Source organism: Colias croceus, chromosome 8 (assembly GCF_905220415.1).
Source record: "Colias croceus chromosome 8, ilColCroc2.1".
Taxonomy (NCBI): domain Eukaryota; kingdom Metazoa; phylum Arthropoda; class Insecta; order Lepidoptera; family Pieridae; genus Colias; species Colias croceus.
In genome coordinates, this window is record NC_059544.1 from 8858447 (window position 1) to 8883472 (window position 25026).

Below are 25026 nucleotides of genomic sequence, written 5' to 3' on the forward strand. Positions count from 1 at the left end.
CACGAACGAAACAGTTCGTCTTCGATCTTCGTCGACGATGTTTATCTTATTATAACGCGAACAATATATTTCAATAACAAAGACCTTGCCAGCGATGACACAGATTAAACAAACTAAAGTGTGAACTGAAAACGTAAATTTTCAAATATCCCTCCATTTTGTTGCGCAGGCGTGCCAACCGCGCTGTGATTGGTCGTGTTTTGGAACGTTCAAAATACAACATGAGTGAGTTAAACAGTGTCAGTCGATCTGCGTGCAATAGCAAAGGTAGCATGATTGTTGTTTCGAACAGATTGCCATTTGTTTTGAAAAGGAATGAGAAAACCGGTGAATTGGAGCGGAAAGCCAGGTGAGTGTTCAATAAACAAATATTTTTTAATTTACACTCAAACAAATACGTACTTACTTTGTTATTTATTATGTCCTAGCCGGCGCTTTGACAGCCATAAAAATAATATAGTTAAAATCGTCCTGTGTAGGGCAGGATAATAACCGTTGCTAAAAATAGAATACCTGTTCTATACTGTATCTTACGATGCCACATTGGCCATTAAAGCAATAGATGCACTTGTGCTAATTAACATTGCAAGCAATTCGTTTACCATCGTTCAATTATTCTTCGATGTTTGTGTTGGAAAACAGTGTCATTGTAATTGTGATCACTTAAAAGATATTAAACATGAATAGAAGATATTACTTGGCACTATTTTTTTATTTGTTTTATATAAAAATATTATAAACAAAGCAAACCAGTTGAGAATCGAAAGTTCTAATCTGATATATTGACTACCTACGCCGCATGCCGCTTGTCGGCAGTGTGACCAGATTAAATTTTACAAAAATACCGAGGCACCTCAAAAAAATACTGAAATATACCGACTTACATAGGACAGATATACCAATAAAAATACTGATTTTCTTAACACGTTTTATTTCTGTGTTTTATTTATTCATCCTCACAATAAATGTTAGAGTTATATTTTAACATCCTTTTCGAAGGATTAAAATTTACACAACCTCCTTCATCCTTAACACCTTGCTTTGTTTTTAAAATTGCTGACACATTTTTGTTTATAAATCTGTTTCTCTTAGATAATAAATAAATAAATAAATAATAATAAATAAATATTATAGGACATTATTACACAAATCGACCTAGTCCCACAGTAAGCTCAATTAAGGCTTGTGTTGTGGGTACTAGGCGACGATAAATATAATTTTTAATAAATACATATATAGATAATAACACCCAGACCCAAGAACAAATAATTGAGTTCATCACACAAATATTTGCCCTGACCGGGGATCGAACCCGGGACCGTCGGCTCAGTAGGCAGTTACTTTACCACTGCGCCAACCGCGTCGTTAGATGTTTCTTTGCAAGTTTCTTTGGTCCGTTTTTATTAAATTTATCTGTGAAAATATGCGCTCGCATGCAGCATTCGACACCGGATGCAACTGAGTAAATAAAAACAAGGAAAATCGCGTTCTATTTAAATGATGACAAAAACACCTCCTATTTTGGGGAAATCGAAAGAAAGTCCTCAAAGATTAAGTCGAGTGCAGAAGAGACAATAATTTCACTTGAACCGTATTAGACGATTTTATACTAGTAATAAAATATCTTATATGTTTAACTACTACCTATTCATCCAACTGAAAACTTAAAAACTAGACGTTGTTTTAAAAATAATAGATAAACTAGCGGTTCGTCCCGAATTCGTCCGGGTAAACTGATATTCATGAAACACAACGGATTTCAATGTATGCAATCTGGAAATTACGCTCTATCTAATGGTGCAAACCGCATTAAAATCGGTCCAGCAGTTGTAAAGTTTTAGGCGAACATACATTCTGCAACTCTGATATTTTATACTATGTATTGATTGATAATTGTATAGGTAGTATGACAATACTACAACGCCGGCGCGGCGACGGCCGTCTTTCTTGTCATATCTGTAACTTACTCATCTTTGCTCATAGATAACGAATTCCGGGGAATTCCGCAAACATTGTCGCAAAGACGAGGCAAAGACGATCACTCACGACGGTGTTGCCATAACGTCAACCAAAATATACCCAAAAATACTGACTTCCAGCAATATACCTGAAAATATACCGATGTTCGGAAAAATCGATGAAATATACTGAAAAAGTATTAAAATACTGAATCTGGTCACACTGCTTGTCGGTCTCCCCTTTCGGGAAATTTCGCGAAGCGTTCTATAAGAATCAGAGTTTATCGATTTCTATTACTATTTATTGAATGCGATAGCAAAAGCTATATACATTTTAAGTCTATCAATTAATCTAGAAATTTATTATGGGTCTGTACGATACTGAATATTTATCACAAATCTTCAAACGATACCAAACACAAATTTTTGTTAAAATACATTGCATCGTGTGTTTGCTAATAGTTTAGGTAAATAATAAGATCTGTTGCAAAATATGCAAATTATCAATATTCACGGTCAACCCAGAATTCGTGACCGTGATCTTGAACCGATTTGTGCGTAGGTGTATGTTTGTATGCGTGTATACTCTACGTGCAACGGTTTTGGTGCATTGAATGACTGACCCAAAATTTATACCAATTTTCAAAACAATTGCGAAAACAAACACGTATACAATTTCTAATTAAATCAGAAAGTATTATTGATATTCTGTAAGTGTTTATTTGAGAGAATAGTATGTGAACCGACGTTCCCAAAAACGTTGTTTTCTCAATTCATACAAGCTACCGTATATGAAGTGCCGATATTGTTTTTCTTTTTACTGATTTCTAAAGGGGCAAAGGTTATCAATACCAATGTCCAAATTGTTATTTATTTGGTATAAAGTACATAATATTATTACACTTCGTTTATACAAACGTTTTACAAAGGATTCTACTGTATTTATTTACTGGTAGCATTGATCGTGATGACAACTTGTAAGCCATGAGTTTAAATAATCTGGCTTACCTTTTTGAACTGGACTTGGGCGGAGTTCCTCCATAAGATGCCTGGTTGCCTGGCAGAGATAACTGCATAGTGATAAGACCGCCTTTTGTTCTTTTATTTATTGTATACTTACTTGGTTTATTTAACAATAAAGAGTTAAATAAATAAACGCTGACACACAAGAGTAGAAGGTAGACGCTGTTATGGCTCAAGGAATAGTAATAAAATTGAAATGCCATTTTTCCGGTTAGCTAAAGTTAAAAATTCATTTATGGGTCAAGGTATCCGCATTTATAACAGAATTCCTCATTGAATAAAAGAGTTTAGTACCTAGTGCTTATTTTGAAAATTATGTAAAAAATGTATTAATAGTTCGGAGAGCCTACTACAGAGTTAGGGAATACAGGGAGGATGAAATCCATGGAGGGTTGTCGCGTAAGAACCACAGGACAGTTTTTTGGCATATTTAATAACGATTCAAAAGTGATTTTTAAAGAAGTCTCATTAAATAAATAAATGTTTGAGTTTGAGTTTGACAAAATAATAAGATGACGTCACTAAGAAAGAGAAGAAAAGAATTACTTTAGAATAGTTGTCCTATAAACAAAACAACCCATGGTTTCCTGCTGAATTACTCTTTAGTTACTCGTTAGAAGTCTTTTATTTTGTACACGAATTGTTTATCTGATACCTAATTACTCTACTAGTTCTCTCATATATTAATACTAGCTTTCCGCCCGCGGCTTCGCTCGCGTTTTTAAAGATAAATCCGTTCCCGTAGGATTTCCGGGATAAAACCTATCCTATGTCCTTTCTCGGGTATCAAAATATCTCCATACCAAATTTCATGAAAATTGGTTCTTTAGTTTAGGCGTGATTGAGTAACAGACAGACAGACAGAGTTACTTTCACATTTATAATATTAGTATGGATTACAAAGCCTAAGAATTTCCTAGGCTATACGATAACATGAACTTAAAATTTAATTTTGTTTGCGTTCGGAATGTACTTTTTGCTATGTTATCACAGAAGATATCGATGTGGGTCATTATTTACTCTTACGCCTCGGCCTTCGTAGTTAAATAATATTATTTGAAGACATCTTTCGAAATGACGGACATCACAATGTTTACAGTTATGGTATATGAAATGGGCCCAAGAGATTTCTCATTAAGAGGAGGCTCCCTTTCTCATTTCTGGCACTGAGAGACCGGTTACGGTACTAGATGCTAATACAGCCGTAATAAAGTTGAATATCGCGTGCGCTCTTTGATCGCGTTCGAGCTCGAAAAGTAAACCTCAATTCTTATTTCGTTTATAACTAAGGTAATAATTAATCTAGAGAAAAAATATCTTGGGATTCGATAGTAAACTCTATTTTCTTTCTGTTAACATTTATTTTAGACGTAAAGTCCAAGTAAATCTTTAAAAAAATGTAATAATCCTTAAAAAAGGCATAATTTTTGAATAAAAAATGAATCGAGTGAAAATGTTACAATTACGTAACTGTCTTGTACATCGAAAGAAAAAAACCCAATAAATCATATACCTACTAAAGTTTCATTTTAAATAAATAAAATTAATTTAATTCAGGCCACATAGCCCATAAAGTGTTAGTAAAATCTTATCCTAGTGTTAGTATTACAATTACGTATTACATACATTATAGTCGAGCCAATTTAATAGGCAACATTTGACGTCTATCAATTTTATCTTCGAAGAGAGGTAGCCTGCTTAAAAACATCGATTAAAGTGAATTTATCGATACGGATTTGAAACATTTGTCAATCGAATTTATTAACTTATGATGATTTTTATTCACAAGTAATCGATGCATTCGATTCTAGATGTCAGATTTCGATTTTTAGAGTAACGTCTCTGGTATAGGTTTATTGACACAAAATTGTAGCGACGTCAGTTCTTCAATTCAGAAATTGTTTATTATGTTTAGTATGGTTTATCAGTAAAATGAAATCTTAAAATTACTTGTATCGGTCATTATTATTAGTAATTGTAATTGAAAAAAGTTAACCACATGTGCATTGCTAACAAAACGAAATATCAAGTTATTCTCATGTTATTCTATGTCGTCGTTACTAGGTTACGTTGTTGAATTTTGTTGAACTGTCAAATGTTTCCTATTAAAATGGCTCTACTATACGTTTATTACTACAGCTTAATTTACATATCCAATGCTTACTACTAATTTTGATTGTATGTGTGCCTGTTTCAGAATATTAGTTAATGCAAAAACACATAAAATTTAGGGAGCTTCCCCTTAATTTTCTCTCTTAATTTCGTATGATGTTTGATAAGCAATAAACACATTTCATAGATACCTACTAAATAACAAATTGGGCAAGTTTTATTCTTATACTTTTTGTCGTTTGACTTTAACGACCCTTAGAGTTTATTGAGCTCTCTTGCCTAAATACCAAACATTGGTACCTAGAATTTGAGGTATGGTCAAGAAGGAGAATCTTTTTTACCTGAGATTAAACATCAAAACATAAAATACATTGAAATATGAAGAATTCAATTTGAGGAAAGTGTGAACATATAGGTAACTACCAACCTTAAGTTCCAACAGTATTATTTTTATTCATGGATGAAGAAATTTATCGTAATTTTTACCTAAGTGGTTGTGGTACACCTTGTTAATAAATTCATGAGGTATTTTGAACCAAGTATGTCTAGCCGTAGGTAGCCGTAGGACATACAAATAATATATTATAAAGCTATTATAATATTATGCATAATAATATATGACTCAAATATTATAAGGTTCAAATATTTCTTAGAATTACGAAACATCTGTTTAAATTAATATTATAAACATAACGGATTTTTTTTTCATTATAACAACATTCCGGTAGACACTCACGAGAACTTCTGAGAAGATTTTGACATTTATTAGCTCGTAGCATAAATAACAAAAATCTTATTCAGGAGTTGGGAGTTGGAGTAGTTGCCGGCAGGTAATGCCGATATACAGGTATATCGGCATAATTTAAAAACCCAACAAATCAAGCTAATTTCACCTTTATTTCCAGCGCCGGTGGGCTGGTAACCGCGGTCGCGCCCGTGGTGATCCGCGGCAATGGGATCTGGGTGGGTTGGCCTGGGATCCACCTAGACAACCCGAATGAGAAGATCCCTGAATCGGATCCTAATGATAAAACACCTACAGCTGGATTGCGCTCTGATAAGGTAAGACGAAAATATCAATGTTACAGCGCAGAGATTTATAGATAAAACGCTAAAAGTTATTGTTTGTGCATACTACTGTTATGAAGGAGACAGACTTTAGAAATTAAAACCATATAATTTACCTATAACAACTATATGTATGATACTTATTTGTTACTAATGCACAATATTTCAAAAGCAGATATAGAATATTTCCTTATAGTTTCCCTTAGATCAAAGTAGTTACCTAACTACTTCATGACCAAAAGAATATAAATTAAATTAATTTATATAAAAAGAATGCGGCAAATTATATGCACATTAAATTATAAATGACAAAGATTGCAGATATGAGGCGGTCTTAAATCAATCAGTGCCCACCATACTATGGTGCCCACTCAGTAGAATATGCAAACTAATGCCGTTTTAAAAATGTGCTCCATCCAGTAGAGATTTTAAACTGGAAAGTTTAAGAAAAATTTTAGTCGGTAATAGCAAAATTTATTCAAAGTGGATAAAGTGAAAAGAGAAAATGATAAAAATTATATGAAAATTCGTCTCTAATGTGCTTATTATAAAATTATATGAAAATTCGTCTCTAATGTGGAAATTGAAAAATATGTATATCCAAAACAATCTAAATCGACGTTTGTATAATTTAGATTGTCCGAAAAATATAGCACTCAAGAAAATAGCTTACGAACATGGAAATTAATGATTATTGTGTATAAATTTTTATTTTCTGCACAAGTACTCAGAGTTATGGAATCTTTTAGAATAACATTAACATAACTATTGTCAACATTACGGCGCAATACAATATTTGTTACAAACAGGGTTTTATACAGATGCATAAACACTGTAGCCTGTAGGTATTCATTATAACTAACTATTGAGCGCAAAATACAGGCATATTTTTATCTAAAACATTAGTGGGAACATGTTATTTTCTGCTGCAAATGTGACATGAATGCTAATGGGCAGTCGACGTCATTCATGCACATTAACAATTGCTTGCATTGATTCGTTTAACTACAAATATGAGCACTCTATCTACCTACATAAAATGATAATTTTAACATGCGAGTTAACATTTGTGAAGATAAATCATATGAATAATGGAATAACACATACTTGCAAGAATCCTTATACCTTCAAATAAATAAACTAAATATCTCTCATATATAAATATACCTATATCAATTTTCAATAAAATCAGTCCAAATTCCCGCTTTAAATTTTGTTGCGGTGATAAAAGGTCACCCATTAAGTTATCTGTATTTATATAAAAAGACATAAAAAGTTGTGTGTTCTATAATATAATTTTATAATGGACTAGCTTCCGCCCGCGACTCCGTCCGCGCGGATGTCGGTCTTTGCGTGGATGGTTTATTTCTCCATTTTGAGTAACTCGGACAATGACATCTAATAAATATCTATTGGACCCAAATACGGCTAGGTCTATAATAATACGCAACGTGTGTTCGCGGTACCTACTACAGAACAACGTCTATGGATAACTGAAAAATTGAGATTAATTTTTTTTCTACGTATTTTTCCAGGATAAAAAGTATCCTATTTTACGCCCAGGATAATAAGGTATAATTATACCAAGTTTCATCGAAATCGAACCGGTAGTTTTCACGTGATGTCTTCACATACAGACAGACAGACAGACAGACAGACAAAAATTTTTTTAATCACATATTTGGGTTTGGTATCGATCCAGTAACACCCCCTGCTAGTTATTTTTTCAATATTTTCAATGTACAGAATTGACCCTTCTACAGATTTATTATATGTATAGATAATTTTATCAATTAGAATATTTTTAGTTTTTCGAAGTTCAGGAAAAACGCAGTTCTTTCGTTATTTTATTTTTAAATTGGAATATATAAATATGATTTGACACTCCTGTTCCATGTAAATAAAGCTTTCTTCTTATCCATATTCTTATTAAAAAATGCCTAGAGATTAATTAAATTAAATTTTGTTTAAATTAACCTTGAACCTGAATTAGTGCCAAATAGAGACGAAGGTCTTTGCCCGGTTACATATTTGATAGAATGATTTATTGTATAATTTGATGATTCGCTTTCAACATACCGGCAAAATCTTAATATGGTGAATAGAAATCTATAGAATGTTCACAGTATAGATACTTTGCAGTACATAGCAGCAACTGAAGACACATGTAGCTTCAATTCAATGCAATTATACATGCATTTACATATTTCAGGATATTGTCATTCCTTTAACTTCATGACTTTCATAAGCCCGTGTTTACCTCGCAAATATTTGGTTTAAATTTTTAATCGATTTTGATATAAATTACTTATAAGCCAGGCCAAAGAAACAAGTTTTAAAATAGATTTTTAACACTCATCTGCAGTCATAAAGAAATTTTTAACACCTCAGCAAAATCATAGAATAGAAGTTTAACTATTGATCCTGCATCTAGTCCATTCCATTGTCCTATCAGATTGAGTGAAGGGAGTCAGAACACGCACTACCCACGATTGCTATGACGATATTTAGAATGTGGTTACGTGGTTAGGAGGACCGTAATATTATCGACATTTAACAAAGTTTTTTCTTGATAATATACATATTAACATGCAGAAAATAATATTCTAACATATGTTTTGACTTATGAATATGGCAAAAATTTCCTTTATGTGTTCACTGTTCACATTTCACCGCACCCTTTCCTACCTAGTAAAACCAACCCATATTATTGTTGACGGAATCTAAATATTCTGTCAACACATTCAGCCTTGTATGGATTATGGAAGATATTCCTATGTCAAGTTGAATTAAATTTTCCATGAACGGTCGCTTTGTTTGTAGCTAGTGCGGAAAGACAATTAGAAGGAAATAACTGCTTATCAGATAAACGTAGCAAGCAAATAATAGTTAATTTCCACTACATACTAAACTGTATTCCTCAGGTCATAGGTATAATATTCCAATGTTAATAGAATAATAGTATTATGCAAGTTATTACCGGTACAATTATTTGTTTTATTGTTGATAATGTTCCATTTATGGCGCCACTCTTCCGTGAGTCCTATATACATATTTATATTAGTTAGGGCGCGTTTATATGACATGGAATGTTACCGCGCGGCGAAAGTACGGTGACCGCGCGGCGGCCGCGCGCTCAGCCACGCCACTGCGAACCCGGACCATTTCCAGTTGAACGTAAAGTTGAAATTAATTCGAGTAACTAACTGCGCGGTGGCCGCGCGGCCGCCACGCGATCGAGCGCGCAGCCACCGCGCGGCGGCCGCCGCGCAGTTAGTTACTCAAAATTAATTTCAACTTTACGTCCTTGTTAATAAAACATAAATTTGCTATAACTGAACAGCCACCGCGCGTTCGCCGCGCGGCCGCGCGGTGACCGCGCTCGTCGTCTAACTGCAGCCTAAACGATAAAGTTTTACGCGATAATTACTTAATTAAATACAGTTCAAATAAAACAATCTAACCAATAAAAATATGAGTAGGTAAATGGGAGTTCACGTTGCATCTTCAGGCGTCTCATTTTAACGCCGATTTTTGTATTACGCCGATATAAATTACCTTAGATAATAAACAATTGTTAATTAAAATTTCCATTGAATATTGAAGAGAAGACATTATTGTTCTAATGAATGAGTATGATGATTCAAAATTACATATTTTCTATGTATGTCTTTCGTTATTATCTAATAGATACCTAAATAGTAAATATTATGTGCGCCATCTTTATTCTTTAGGCCATCGGTAGAAACTGGAAACACATTTGAATGATAAAACTGTATTTTATCAGCTGTTAATTTAGTTTAATAAGTCACAACTATTCGACGCTTAGGTACCTACCTAAATTACTTGTTATTTGGTCCTCATTATTATTTGCTATTCCACAAGCATCCGTTTCGTATTAATAAACCATAGCTTAGCCTTTAAAAGAATAGGAATGTATAAGTATTTGTATATTCAATATACATAGCCAATATAAATACATAAGATAAAATGCCCTTCTCAATATCGAAGCTCAAGGATAAATGCGCATGCAATTATAAAATGATATAGATTGATATTAAATAAGTGCATTTTTTTATTATTATTATGTGTTGAAGAGGGTCGTAAATATTAAGAATTTTTACTATTAGAGATAGAGATATAGTCTTTTGGAGTAAAAGTATAATGAAATAATTTAGGGGTACTGCGTAGATCCTTAAATGAATTCCGTGACTAGCATATCTTCCGTAAGATATTACCTAACGTAGAAATTCCTATACTGCATACAGTCTACACGTTTGCATTCACTGTTCATAGTAATACATAAGACTTTCTTTTTTACAATGTCTATTTTTGGAACCAATATTTCCTTTAAATCTTCAAAGTCAGTACCAACTCCAGTATTGTCCAAAATGAGACAAAGACCATGACTTTCAGTCACATCACACTCATAAGACCTAACATTGTTACAGATAGTAGCAATCCACGCTGAGCCCAAACTCTTCGACAGCTACTACAACGGCTGCTGCAATGGCACCTTCTGGCCGCTCTTCCACTCCATGCCAGACCGAGCCACCTTCATCGCAGACCACTGGCATGCGTATGTCAAGATCAATAAAGAATTCGCCGAGAAGACTATCTATGCCCTGAAGTTATTGAATCAGAGTAAAGAGAAAAATGGCTCGCCTCCTATCATTTGGGTGCATGATTACCACCTTATGCTGGCTGCGAATTGGATTAGAGAGGTAAGTTATTTAAAATAAAATAGTTTTTGAGTCATTTCTCTGATTAAGACCAACTAGCACTTCAATCATGGGATTGTTTATATACTTTTTGCCAAGAAAAATTCTTCGATTGTGGAACTTCTCAGTGAGTCATTTTTTCATTAATAAATTCGAATTGCTTTTCATTATACTGAAGTCCTCCTATATCATCGTAGAACAACGTAATTAAAACGCTATTTGCCACGCTAAATACTTGCCACGCAAAATACTAGTCTTCATGAAGATGTCATTAGTAGGCAAGATCTATGTCGAGGTCTGAGAACTCATAATCACCCCATCATTAGAGCAAAGGTTGTTTTCCGTACTCATTTATTTAAAATACTTAAATTGGAAACTTTATCGAGCATCTAACATTGTCTGTAATGAACTTCCTCATATTAATGTGTCGTTCAATCTATTTATTATAGTTATCACGTTATTTTAATAGCGCGCTGAAGAGGACGAGATTAAATGTAAATTGGCGTTCTTCCTCCACATTCCGTTCCCTCCATGGGATATCTTCAGGCTTTTCCCTTGGTCCGACGAGGTGCTGCAAGGCATTTTAGGTAAGGAAAAACATGTTTTTTTATCAGTAACATGAATAGTCGAATGGGCTCATTAAAATAAAGTTTAAAACTAACATTTAGCATATGAATCTTAAATGCTGTTGTGGCATTGAAAAGGATTGTTATTTTGATATTCCACATTTCCTTTCAAAAAATATAAGCTTTTCATCAAAATTTCTATTAATGCAAAGTAAATCATTACCTTAGTACTATAACTGCTAAATTATTACCTGCTGAACTGTGTACGTGTTAAGTATACGTAATGAAAAGTTCCATTAACAAAATAGGTATTATGAACCAAAGTGTTATAACCATTATTTATGTTAATGAAATTGTCTTTCTCTTTCTAGGTTGTGACATGGTCGGTTTCCACATAACTGACTACTGCTTGAACTTCATAGACTGTTGCCAAAGGAACCTCGGTTGTCGTGTCGACCGCAAGAATCTACTAGTAGAATTGGGAGGACGTACAATTTGCGTCCGACCCCTACCTATAGGCGTTCCCTACGATAGATTTGTCGCTTTAGCTCAAAACGCAAAGCCAGTGCTGTCGACCAGCCAAAAAGTCATCCTAGGAGTCGATAGACTGGACTACACGAAAGGTCTAGTCCACAGATTGAAAGCTTTTGAAAGGCTTTTAGAGAAACATCCGGAACACATAGAGAAAGTTGTGTTGTTGCAAATTTCGGTGCCATCCAGAACGGATGTGAAGGAATACCAGGATTTGAAAGAAGAGATGGATCAGTTAGTGGGCAGGATTAATGGCAGATTCACTACTCCTAATTGGTCACCCATTAGGTAAGTCATATCTTCGCAACTTTTCTATATCGTAAATTTTCCCCGTAGGTATTAATTGAGTTATTACTAGACCAAGTCTAGACATGTGCTAAAATATGTAAAACACTGGTATTATTGGAAAAGCTTACTCCATATTCCATTCAATTAAGGTTAGACTTGGTAAATAATGTGCATTTATCTTTTATTTTCAGATATATTTACGGTTGCGTAGGTCAAGAGGAGCTAGCAGCTTTCTACAGAGATGCAGCTATAGCCCTCGTGACACCTCTCCGAGATGGCATGAACCTCGTAGCCAAAGAGTTCGTCGCGTGTCAAATTAACAGCCCTCCAGGAGTTCTGATCGTGTCTCCGTTTGCTGGAGCCGGGGAGATGATGCACGAAGCTCTGATCTGCAATCCGTATGAGATAGATGATGCAGCTGAAGTTATTCATAGGTAAGAGCAATACGTCGTTTTGAATATGACTTCTTATTCTTACAATGTGCATTCGCAACCAGTTTTCTCTTTCTTAATTACCTTTCCAAAAATATTAGTTTATTATTGTTTTCAAGGATTTTATTTTCCGGTTTTTCTAGCTTTATTTTTTACAGTGCTTTTATCTTTTCTTGGTGCTAAATTGTTTAATAATCGATAGCTAACACGTACTTCAATAATGTGTTACTGCGCAACATACATTGAAGTACGTGTTCACACATTTGGAAAATCTTCCTTATTTACAATATTAATTTTAGTTGTTCTTGCACAGGGCTCTAATAATGCCAGAGGACGAGCGTACAGTCCGCATGAACCACCTGCGGCGACGCGAGCAGCTCAACGACGTGGACAGCTGGATGAAGGCCTTCCTTAAAGCGATGGACTCGCTTGAAGAAGAGGCTGATGATATTGGCGCTACTTCTATGCAGCCAGTCACTATTGATGACTTCGACGAATATTTGTCCAAGTTAGTGTTGCCTTCATACTATTCGTCTATTCACACTATCTTCTAGTACTTCTCCAACTTTGTGCCGCCTTTCAAATGGCTCGTTATTAACATTATCGTCGAATATCTCTCCAACCTGGGCTAGTCACTGATTATTTGATGAGTATCTCTCCAAACTAATCGCAATATAAAAACCGCATATTATTTACACAATTGAAAAATATCTCTTCCATCTAGCCGTTGGAAACACTCAATAAATCACTTAATATCCTAATAATATAAATGCGAAAGTTTGTGAGGATGTGTGTGTGTGTGTGTGTGTGTTTGTTACTCGTTCACGCAAAAACTACTGAACCGATTACAATGAAATTTAGCACACATATAGAGGGTAACTTGGATTAACACAGAATAGGTTTCATCCCGGAAATCCCACGGGAACGGGAACTAAGCGGGTTTTTCTTTCAAAACGCGGGCGAAGCCGCGGGCGGAAAACTAGTCAATACATAAAATTATCTATATTCCAGATACATTGGCTACACCCAGAAGCTGGCTCTCCTACTGGACTACGACGGCACGCTCGCGCCGATAGCCCCACACCCCGACCTGGCCACACTGCCTCTTGAGACCAAGCACACGCTACAGCGGCTTTCGAATATGTCCGACGTGTATATTGCCATTATATCTGGACGTAACGTCAACAACGTTAAGGAAATGGTAAGTTCTGTCCCGCTTCCTCATATGTAGAATTACGAGAGCTAGATTGAGATAAAGCATTAGGATTCTGGTGAAACTGTTACTCGAGACCAATCGCAATCACAGGCTACATCGACTCTCTAATATGTCTGACGTGAAGATAGTAAGGGCTATCCTACTCATTTCTAGCTATATAACACTTGTAAAGATTTAATTATCTATGTCTATGAGTGATAATTGTGAGTACACGCAGTGGAGTGAGCTTTGATTTAATTCAAAATAATGTCTCATATTAAACTAGTAGTTTACACATTAATAATGAGGGTAATTTAAAAAAAGATGTATAACCAGTAAAATTCAGATAAAACTAGAATTCATCCAGTTGCAATTGATAAGTTCCTTATTCAAAACAAACGTATGAATTATATAACGTATTATAACGGCCATAATTATTCGGACCATTTAACCCTTGACTTGTTGCAAGAACGTATTGAAGTTTTATCAGATTTAATTACGAATAATAGAAATAATTAATCACGCGGCTCTATTTATCGGGTTAATTAAATTATCCACATAACCCAAACTCGTGTAAATAACATTATACACGAAACAATATAATTCGATTTGCTCTAGAAGCATTTTAGGTCATCGAGAAATTATGACAAAGCATTGCATTTGCATGGATTTCGTTAACATCTAAACTAATATTGTAAAGAAAATTTTTTTTTTTATGTGTGCAGTTTGTAGTGTTTTCACACAAAAATAACTGGACCGTTTTCAATAACGCATTCACCAGCACAAACATTTTTCCTTAGTGACATAGGCTACTTTTTTTTTGTTTTATCCCGGGTCAATCAGGTCAGAGCCGGGACGAGTGGCTAGTAGTATAAAGAATAATACGAACTGCACCATAACAAAGAGCATTATAAAATCTAACTACGGAAAGGATTTTATTTGCTACCAAACAGTTTGATACAACCGACATTTAATAATTAATTCCTCCAAAGAAGTTGTGATAACTTCCCAACAAAAAAAAATTATTATTTTGAAAACACGCACTTTTTTCTCAAAGTTGCGTAATTCTAGACAAATCGTTAAAGATATTAGCGAGTTTATACAAACAAAAACAACGTGATAACCACCTATCAACGAACTCGTAAAATTTATCAGTCAATATTTTTCTGACCCTGTCCTAGTAGGTACGTACCAACATCTAGACTATGTAACAATAGGTTAGATATTCATTGTTAAATAAACTTTGATATCACGTACGTATCAGTAATATTGAAAATATATAAAAGTACTGGTGGGCCGCCCCGACTTCGCCCGTGGTACATATTTCGCAATATAAGGTATCCTATGTCCTTTCTCGGGTATCAAAATATCTCTATACCAAATTTCATGCAAATTGGTTCAGTAGTTTAGGCGTGATTGAGTAACAGACAGACAGACAGACAGAGTTACTTTCGCATTTATAATATTAGTATGGAAGTACGGATTTTAGTTTGTCCAATGAAAACATGTTCTGTTTGAAATTTATGGATGCAAAGCCGCTTCTGAAACTAGTAGAATAAGTAACTAAGCCTCGAATAGAAAGCATGCCAACATGCCAAGCAACCATATTTAAAAAATGAACTATCAAACCGAATCCAAATCCTAATTCCAATGTGAGCAGAAAATGGTTTATAGTCATTTTATAGGTCCATAAATACAGATATGTTTTCATTGATCAGTTTGCTATCTCCAAGATATTAAAGATGCCGTTCCCAACAACAATCCTTATCACTCGAACTTTGACCAGCGAGCGACTATCAGCGAATTAAAATATTATTATTGTAGAATACGGTCAATATGCCGATTGGCGGTGAAAACGGGTCATGATATCTGTGCATATTGCGTAATTACATTTTAATGACACCTAAATTTTATTATTACCTACAGGAAAAACTACTGTCCTGGTTTAAATTTTTTAATTTCGATTTTAAGACGGATAGTTAGTAGGTAGTGGACGGACTGAATAATTTTGAATAAGGCAGCATTTTCTTAAACAAATGACTTAGGGGTAGGTATTTAAAATAATACGCATCTTTAGGCTAGAGTGCAGGAGGTACTTTGAAAAAAATCAATAATATGAAACATGCTGTATTTTAAAAACCAATTCATATTACAATCTTTAACCGACTTCAAAAAAAAGGAGGAGATTATCAATTCGGCCGGTATGTTTTTTTTATGTATGTACACCGATTACTCCGAGGTTTCTGAACCGATTTACGTGATTCTTTTTTTGTTCGATGCGGGATGGTGTCGAATTGGTCCAATAAAAATTTTATTCGGATAGGCCCAGTAGTTTTTATTTTATGAGCATTTTTGTCTGTATTTGTAAATGTTGCAAATGTAAGTTTGAAGTCGGTTGTTTTTAACGCAGTTATCACTTGTTTAACATTAGATTCAATGACTATTATACTGAATCCAATATATCCTATTTCTTTTTCATCGTCTGTCTAGACACTACATTAAATTGTATTATGGTCAATAATATAAGTCTTTAAGTACCTTAACCAGAACTTATTTATACTTCCAGGTCGGTATCGAAGGCATCACATACGCCGGTAACCACGGTCTGGAGATCTTACATCCAGACGGTAGCAAATTCGTCCATCCCATGCCGATGGAGTTGCAGGACAAAGTTGTAGAACTACTTAAGTCCCTGCAAGAACAGGTAAAAATTTAATACATTTTCTGCAATTAATTTTTGGTATTCTTTCTGACATCGTCATGTTTTCCAATTCTAAAGCTTAATCACAATTTAATTATGTATATCAATCTAATAAACAAATCAATAATAACTAAGACAAAAATATGAATAAATAAAGTTGGTTAAAACTAGCATATACACAACAAAACATTAGCTTAATTGAAATACGATTGTGATAGAAAAAAATATGAATTGAAAAACTACTGGATAATGGAAAATAGGGCGAATTTACTTTAATCCAGCTCGAAGGATCACTTTTGATTTAAAAGTACAGAAAGTTAATAGAAAGCTATAAAATAGTGATAATATCGTGATATATATAGTGATAATATAATCATCGACATCATAATGACGATTTTAAATCAGTTTAAATACGTTTGGAATTGTAAGATGACTTTTTTCCCATTGAGCTTAATACATCGAAGATGGAATACCTGTATAATAATGATTTCTCAAGACTAATAATTGGCTGGTTATTATATATAACTCAGCCCCCGGAATCACAGACACAATAGAAAATCTATTGTGTCGTGGACCAATCGGGCCGTTCGGGGCTCAATGGGTTAATGAGAGAATAAATGGTTGATAATCGAACTCAAACATTTATCTCAACTTGACTTCGTTCGCGCTTTTGAATATTTTTTCATTTACCGCGACAGGTATGCAAAGACGGCGCATGGGTAGAGAACAAGGGGGCTCTCCTAACCTTCCACTTCCGCGAGACTCCGATGGCGAAACGCAAAGCGCTAGCGGAGACCGCGCGGCGGCTGATCACCGCGGCCGGCTTCACGCCCGCGCCCGCGCATTGTGCCATCGAGGCGCGCCCGCCCGTGCAGTGGAATAAGGGTAAGTACATATCTATACTTATATTATAAAGCTGAAGAGTTTGTTTGTTTGAACGCGCTAATCTCGGGAACTACTGGTCCGATTTGAAAAATTCTTTCGGTGTTAGATAGCCCATTAATCGAGGAAGGTTATAGGTAGGTTATATCATCACGCTAAAGACCAACAGGAGTGGAGCCACGGGGCTGAAACCGCGCGGAGCAGCTAGTTACACATATGTGTGAAAAACTAAGGGCGGCCGTACACGAAACCGCTTCAAGCAGTTGAGACCTACGGCTTGAAGCCACGACTGCGCGTTATAGATATTCATTCACTGCCGTACACGGACTGCTCGAGCAGTCGCGACAGCTTCAAGCCGTCAACTGCGCGGTTTGTAGCGAAAGCTCGAGCAGTTAACGACCAACCGCTCGAGCAGTCCATGTACGTCGCTCAGCCGTTAACTGCTCGAGCAGTCCACGTAAGACCGGGCTAACTGAAAACAGTACATACACACACATACATACCGCACTCTGTATATACACAATATTTAACGAACACTATATGCAAACACACACTTTGCAATCTGCATGTAGATCGCTACACACATTGTATACTCGACGCGGACTGAATATACACAGGCACATACACACATTCAGTATACACTGGCATAATATTCATCATTCAGTTTAAAACATACATTAACATATACACATACTTAGAAGAATAATCTGGAGATAAGAAATAATTAACATGTCAATAACATTACTTACCTATAATTATAATACTTATAACAACTTTCCTCAGGTCGAGCATCAATTTACATTCTAAGAACAGCATTCGGCTTGGACTGGAGCGAAAGAATAAGAATCATATACGCCGGTGATGACAACACTGATGAAGACGCCATGTTGGTAAGTTGTACAAACTACATTCATTTTCCTGCATCTAAAAATAACTGATTTTCATTAAATTTAATGCAATAATTTACTTTTCTATTATAAATGTCAAAGATAAAGTACTAACCTTCACTGGAAGATTGTTTGAAATAGAACAGAACGAAATCTTAAACAAAAAATTCTTTCCAAATACAAGCCACTCTAAAAACACAATTTCCTTACAGGCGCTCAAAGGTATGGCAGCTACATTCCGCATAGCGTCATCCAACATCATCAAAACATCAGCGGAACGTCGTCTATCTTCCACCGACTCCGTTTTAGCCATGCTCAAATGGGTAGAAAGACATTTCTCCAGACGCAAGCCCAGGGCTAATTCCCTAACCTACAAGAGCGCTAGAATAGCTCGAGACACAATACAAATGCACGTTTCCTACCAACTCCCCTCTAGATCCCCGAGAAACACCCCGCCACGTACTCCCGATAAATTCTCGGACAAATCCAACTCTAGCGGTTCTGAATCGAGTTAAATTTAATCTATGTGTCGAGTAATGTACCTAAATGTCTTTGATTCTATATTATACATCTTTGTGTAATTGGTGTTTAAATTACGGGGTTATTGATAAACTTCGAGAACTTTTCTTTAAAAGTACATTAACAAGTATAAACTATTTAATAGCACTTTAAGTTTATTTAAAGGAATCGAAAATAAAAATTACAAACAAGACATTCACATACGATTCTAAATTCGCAATTGCCCTAATGAATTGAAACGAAATTCTTAATTCATTGTAGCTTATGAATAGATGTAATAATGTAAACAACTTTTATTTCAAATTTAATATCTAGTATCAAAAATATATCTATTAAATATTACCAAACAACATATTTATTCGACTATTTAAGTTCTAACGTATTCCACATTGGGCATTACGTTACTCATAAGTAATATTAGTCTTATTTATGTGATAAAGTAGTGATAATTAATAGCTTTAAATGAAGGCAACTTCATTGCAACATGACAACGTAGTCATATACCCTAGAAATCACGAACCAATTTTTTTATCCATATCAAAATTGACCTTTTGAACATTGTAACTTTTGATATCTTTCTACAGAAATTTGTAACTTTTATAGAGGGCGCTTTATCGCGCTAGATTTTTCTTTTTCTAAAAAAAATTCGTCACTCTAATGTTGTCTGCAAGACAGTTTAAGTTCCTATGAAACTATCGATATACCAATACTCTTTCGATTAACATTATACTAATGTATTTGATAATCTTATATCTCACGCAATTTAATCGTGTCTGCACAAAGTTCTTGCAATTATTTATGTAATATGTACTTCAAACATTTTGATGTATTTGTATGAGTGTCTAAAATAACTAGTCTAAATGTAAAGTAGAATATCTCGGTTTCCATAACTTATGTATTTTAGATACAATTTATGTTTTGTATATTAGAAATAAAATTATGCAACAGACGGAAAATATGTTTTTTATTAATAAATATGTACAAAAGTGTCCTTAATATAAGTATGATGGTCGTACATGTACCACGAAGTGTTGGACAGGATGGACGAAATGATAAATACAATAAAAATATATAAATAGAAAAAATACTGAAACACCTAATAAATAATTGGAATGTGCTGGTAGTATTTCCTTCTTTTTTGCGAGTATTTCTATTTTGAATAAAATAATTTACAAAGGTTTTAAAATGTTATTCTTTTAAGAGATAATGGCCATGAGTAAAGCGATACTTTAATATTTATGAGAAAATTTATAATAATACACACTAAATAACAATAATGCAATTTTACAATAGTCATACCCGGAATTTACTAATTTAATAAATCATTTAATTTTCCGTTATAACTCTTCATATTTTCAACGACAAATTCAATACTATTTATATCACATTTTAAAACCTTTGCAGTGAAATAAAACATTATGCTGTTATATTCTCAACTGGTAATACTAATGTGTCTTACACGACAACCATTTTGTTTTGATTTAGTTTCAAGTGAATAGAGAAATATAATTATGCCATTTGTATAGTTGCCATAGATCAAAAAGATTCGACAATTTTCGATAAAAATAAAGAATGTAATTTCGATAAAAGTAAAATTTCAATTGGAGTCAAGACACACGACAGAGTACATAGAAGTAAATACATTAAGCAAAATGTTTTTCATTGATTTGTCAATATCGTCAACTTAGCAAAACGTTTTTGACTCTTTCTATTTCATAATTCCAAGAAACCGTACAGTGTACACCATAAATAGATTTATATAATTTAAACATAACTTAAATTACATTGGATAAATTTTTATTCACAATTAACCTACAAGTCTTTATCACAATATAACTGTTTGTGCGTCTAAGCGGTGTGAGATACGACTAGCCACGAAAGAATGAAATAGAACAAACATATAGGATAAACGGCAAGACCCTTTTTGCCCTCCGGCTGACTGTCTCCGAGGAATTTTGTGGCCGCTGCAACAATAGACAAAATCGTATCATATACCTCTTTATTATAATTGAAGAAATATACTATTACTACTAATATACTATAAAAATGCAAATAAATATCTCCTGTCTGTTGTTTACCTTATGAAAAAAAATATTTTTTCTCTCTTGTGTAAATGCAATAGTGAATAAATAGTGCAATAATTTATGTATTTGGAATAATTTAAGGTATTAGAGTAACATTTTAGCACAATGACCTAAGATTACTCTTTCCTGTGAATACAAAACTTTAAACGGCGAATTGGAAGCTGGTATAATCTGATAGAAACAAATTATATTCTCATTCTTTACGCAAGCAATTTGTTTGTTTGTTTGAACGCGCTAATCTCGGGAACTACTGGTCCGATTTGAAAAATTATTTCGGTGTTAGATAGCTCATTTATCGAGAAAGGCTATATACCATCACGCTACGACCAACAGGAGTGGAGCCACGGGGGAGAAACCGCGCGGAGCAGCTAGTATAATATATAGTAAGTAATAGTAATATAATACAATAGAAACTCACCCAAAGTAGCCCACATGAATCCCATCATAGATATGACGAATCGCAGGAAAAATAGGAATGTGTTTTGTGTAGTGAACAAGATTATTCTACAGACCACTAGCGCCAGCGCTACGGGGAGCAGACAGTAGCCGAGGACACATACTGATTGGAAGAATGACCTGGAATTAAATTTTTTTTTATTATTCCATTATACAACACAGCATTTAACTAACCTAACATTACGTAAAACAAGATGATAAATAGTAGTAGTTAGTAGCCTGTCTATTTAATAGCAGTCTTTCTACAACATTTTCAAGAAGATGATTTTTTAGTTTGTATCTAAGGTTTGTATAATTCTACAATTTAACCAGCTTATTTAACCATTGTGAAGCTACATTTTTAACAAAGTAAACTAGATAATAACATTATTATAGTTCTTTATCCAACCTGTACAAATAGCTGGTAGTAAATATGATAAACAAAAAAAAATATGATGATTCATATTATTACTCACTAGACTTCCGCCCGCGGCTTCGCCCGCGTTTGCAAAGGAAAACCCGCATAGTTCCCGTTCCCGTGGGATTTCCGGGATAAAAACTATCCTATGTGTTAATCCAAGTTACCCTCTATATATTGTGTGCTAAATTTCATTGTAATCGGTTCAGTAGTTTTTACGTGAAAGAGTAACAAACATCCATACATCCATACAAACTTTCGCCTTTAGATTAGATATTGATAATGTTGTAAATAGAATTGTTCAATACACATACTTCACTGCAATTATTGAGATAAACTACATAACTACTTTGTGAAAACTCTATTGATTAGAAGCAAAAATTTAGAAGCAGCCTGTTGTATGGGCACATGGCTGCGTCAAAGCTTTCAAACATTTTACTTGTTCGGTGTTCCTACCTACGTATCTGACACAAAAACTAGTACACAAATCCCTTCAAGACAGATATTGATTCAATTTCCACGAGGCAAAATATGACAAACTACTACCCGTTCGCTTCGAGTTGGCTGTCGATGACCGTTACAAAATAACGTCACAGGCACATCAACTGGTACCGTCGACAAAAAAATAATAACTGTATTTCTACTGCAATGTTTTTTTTATGATTGCATTTGAATTGGCCTTTCGCGATTTCCTCGCTAATAGCAGTAAAAAAATATATAAAACTTAACAATAATAATCAAGCTTAACTAAACGATCAAATAACATAACCAAAAACAACGGGAGCGATATTAATGACGGACGGGCGCACGTGATAGCGTTGCTGACGGTACTAACAGGGTCTGTCTAGGAGTGCGGTGCGGTGAAGCGGGAAGGTTGGGAGCGGCCAACTCGAAGCGAACGGTAAATTATGTTAAACACTCACATATTTCCGCCAAGAAGCTTGGAGTTCAATGTAACAATGGCTGCTCCTATCCACACAAGCACAAACACTTCAGCAAACTCGGGGCCACCGTCGCCGTTCTTGGTGTCTGGGTCGGAGGAGCCTTGTAGGATTGTCGCCATGAACGTGCACAGGAGTAACGGACCCCAGAGATCCCCTGAAAATTAAATAAGTGTGTTAAAGGCTAAAGCTTAGCTATATGTATTACATTTTAATGATAATAATATTGTATCGTAGAAAAGGTGAAAGAGTAAAGAAAATGATGTTTCAACTACATACTTATATTAAAAGAATTTCAAAGTTTGTTTCATGTTGTATATGCACAATATGGTCAACTTTTGTATGTGCACAATCAAATTAAAAAATTTTCAAGACTATTTTTAGGCTATAAATATGTAAAATACAGGATTCAAACTACCCTACCTAGTTTGTACCCTACTTAAAAATATTTCTGAAAAATATAATAAACTACTTACATTCTTTTAATAAACTTGTTTTCTCTCTAGGCAAAAGGACATGGTAAAATTTGTTGCCCACAGCTCTTAAATCTCTCAGCTGGAAAATAAAAGGAAAAATAAATCCAACTGAATTCAAATTCAAATTCAAGTATTTTTATTCATGAATAAGGGTACAATTCAGATCTTAGACAAACATAAGTCCCGCCATATCCTGCCTGTTAGGCATATGAAATTACAAATACATATTACTACATTACTACTATAGCTAAACAAGTAATAATTTTATCCTGAAGGTCCAAAATTATTTTAAATGAATGGTGTTAAAGATATGAAACAATTGAATGTAGAGATTTTATATGTATGGAAAAAAGTGTTTATTATTTTTGAACCTTTGAGCTGATTCAGCATTTAAGTGAATTAATAATGTTGTTTATTCTTGCTCCGCTTTCATAGTTGTTGAATTTTGTAACTTTTAAGACTGTCAAAAAATCTCATTTGTATATAAGTTTAGGGTTACATGAAATTACGAGGTCAAAGATAAAATCTACCACACTCTATATTACAATAAAAGTAGGCTTTACTTACAAAAGTTTCTTTAATTGGCTCATCGAGGGTGTTAAACTCCATACTGTCACCAGAGGGGACTCCTCTGTTAGGTATATTCATTTCTCCCTCCACGACCCCCACATCCCCTGCAGGGTACATCTGAAAATAAGGCTTTTGTCATCTTGAGTGAGTTCAATTGAACCATTTATAGTTTTTTTTTTTCTGTTTGATTACATGGTGATGACTCACTTTCTTTGGTTTATTTATATAGAGACTGTTTCTATCAGTAAAACAAAATTTAGAGTACTAAATTAAATTGTTATTAAATTGGCATCAAATCAATTTAGATCAAGTATACAAATGACAACATAATGTTTCAATATTTGTAGTTTGAATATAATATGAGAAAAGACTCAAATAATTAATTGATTTTAAAAAATACTTACATCGTACTTAGAATCAAAAGTAGTCATTGTTGATTGTTCCGTCTCTTCTTATAAATATAGAAATAAAGCTAAATAGTGAAGAAGTTCGATATTTACAAAGGTAAATATTCCAACGCATCAAAAGCGACTCGAAATCTCAAATTATTATCAAAAATCATTCCCATTTCCCATTTTCAATCCTCGTTCCTCATTGATTACAATTTACAAAAATGACACAACTACAAATTGTATGTGTTGCAACCATAGACTATATACTTATTAAAGGTTGCAACACAACAAAATAAAATTCACGTAGGTAGTCGTCACAAGTCGTAAACTAAAAAAAATTATTACATTATTTATTTCTCTGTTTTAAAAATTTATATCGTACGTTTTTGAAAAAATTTTCACTTTTGAGCAAAATTGATAACAAGGTGAATGAATGACTCCTCTTTGTTAGGCTGTTTTCCAATTATTACAGCCTTAGAGCATTAAACCAACCGGAGTGGCCATTGGCAGGCGTTCCCCGCTCGCCAAAGGTTTGAGTACGCGTTACATACCTGATATATAAAACTATAGGTCTACCAGAATCTGATGGCATATTTATATTTAAGAAATATAAGATTTTCATGTGGCAACTTATTTGACAACTATCAAAATGGTTGTCAAATTATTTGTCTTTTTTGCAGTTGATGAATAATTTTTAGGATTTTGCCTAAAAATTCTTCGAAAATGTCGAAAAAGCCGCTGCGATCACAAGCAAGAGGTGTTGTTTATAATGTGTATAGAAAAACATTCGATGAAGAAGGGTCAAACACATCACAATTTTCAATTTTG

At 34.2% G+C, this 25026-nt stretch overlaps 2 protein-coding genes across 3 annotated transcripts; one reads left to right on the plus strand and one right to left on the minus strand.

Annotated features, from left to right (window-relative positions):
- LOC123693528 (alpha,alpha-trehalose-phosphate synthase [UDP-forming]) lies at positions 1–19838 on the plus strand. The gene is made up of 12 exons (XM_045638683.1): positions 1–349; positions 5999–6155; positions 10613–10885; positions 11352–11469; positions 11820–12267; positions 12459–12701; positions 13012–13206; positions 13710–13899; positions 16460–16597; positions 17293–17479; positions 18260–18366; positions 18576–19838. The coding sequence occupies exons 1-12, from the start codon at positions 222–224 to the stop codon at positions 18876–18878; spliced, it is 2487 nt and encodes an 828-aa protein (XP_045494639.1). The 5' UTR covers positions 1–221; the 3' UTR covers positions 18879–19838.
- Positions 19830–24450, minus strand: LOC123693529 (protein YIPF6). Of its 2 annotated transcripts, none has more exons than XM_045638684.1 (6): positions 24211–24450; positions 23804–23935; positions 23237–23315; positions 22743–22917; positions 21385–21542; positions 19830–20846 (listed from the first exon to the last, which is right to left on the minus strand). In XM_045638684.1, exons 1-6 carry the CDS (start codon positions 24235–24237, stop codon positions 20731–20733), a joined length of 687 nt encoding a protein of 228 aa, XP_045494640.1. In that variant the 5' UTR covers positions 24238–24450; the 3' UTR covers positions 19830–20730. The 2 variants fall into 2 exon arrangements, with proteins under 2 accessions (XP_045494640.1, XP_045494641.1); XM_045638685.1 differs by having other exon boundaries at positions 23804–23923; positions 24211–24449.
- Positions 24451–25026: the final 576 nt, after the last annotated feature.

Coding starts and splice junctions, on each gene's coding strand:
- LOC123693529 (XM_045638684.1), bottom strand. CDS start 24,237: ATGACTACTTTTGATTCTAAGTACGAT. Junction 23,316..23,803: donor AGCCAATTAAAGAAACTTTT/GTAAGTAAAGCC, acceptor TTTATTTTCCAG/CTGAGAGATTTAAGAGCTGT. Junction 20,847..21,384: donor ATTCATGTGGGCTACTTTGG/GTGAGTTTCTAT, acceptor CTATTGTTGCAG/CGGCCACAAAATTCCTCGGA.
- LOC123693528 (XM_045638683.1), top strand. CDS start 222: ATGAGTGAGTTAAACAGTGTCAGTCGATCTGCGTGCAATAGCAAAGGT. Junction 6,156..10,612: donor CTGGATTGCGCTCTGATAAG/GTAAGACGAAAA, acceptor ACATTGTTACAG/ATAGTAGCAATCCACGCTGA. Junction 17,480..18,259: donor GCCCGTGCAGTGGAATAAGG/GTAAGTACATAT, acceptor AACTTTCCTCAG/GTCGAGCATCAATTTACATT.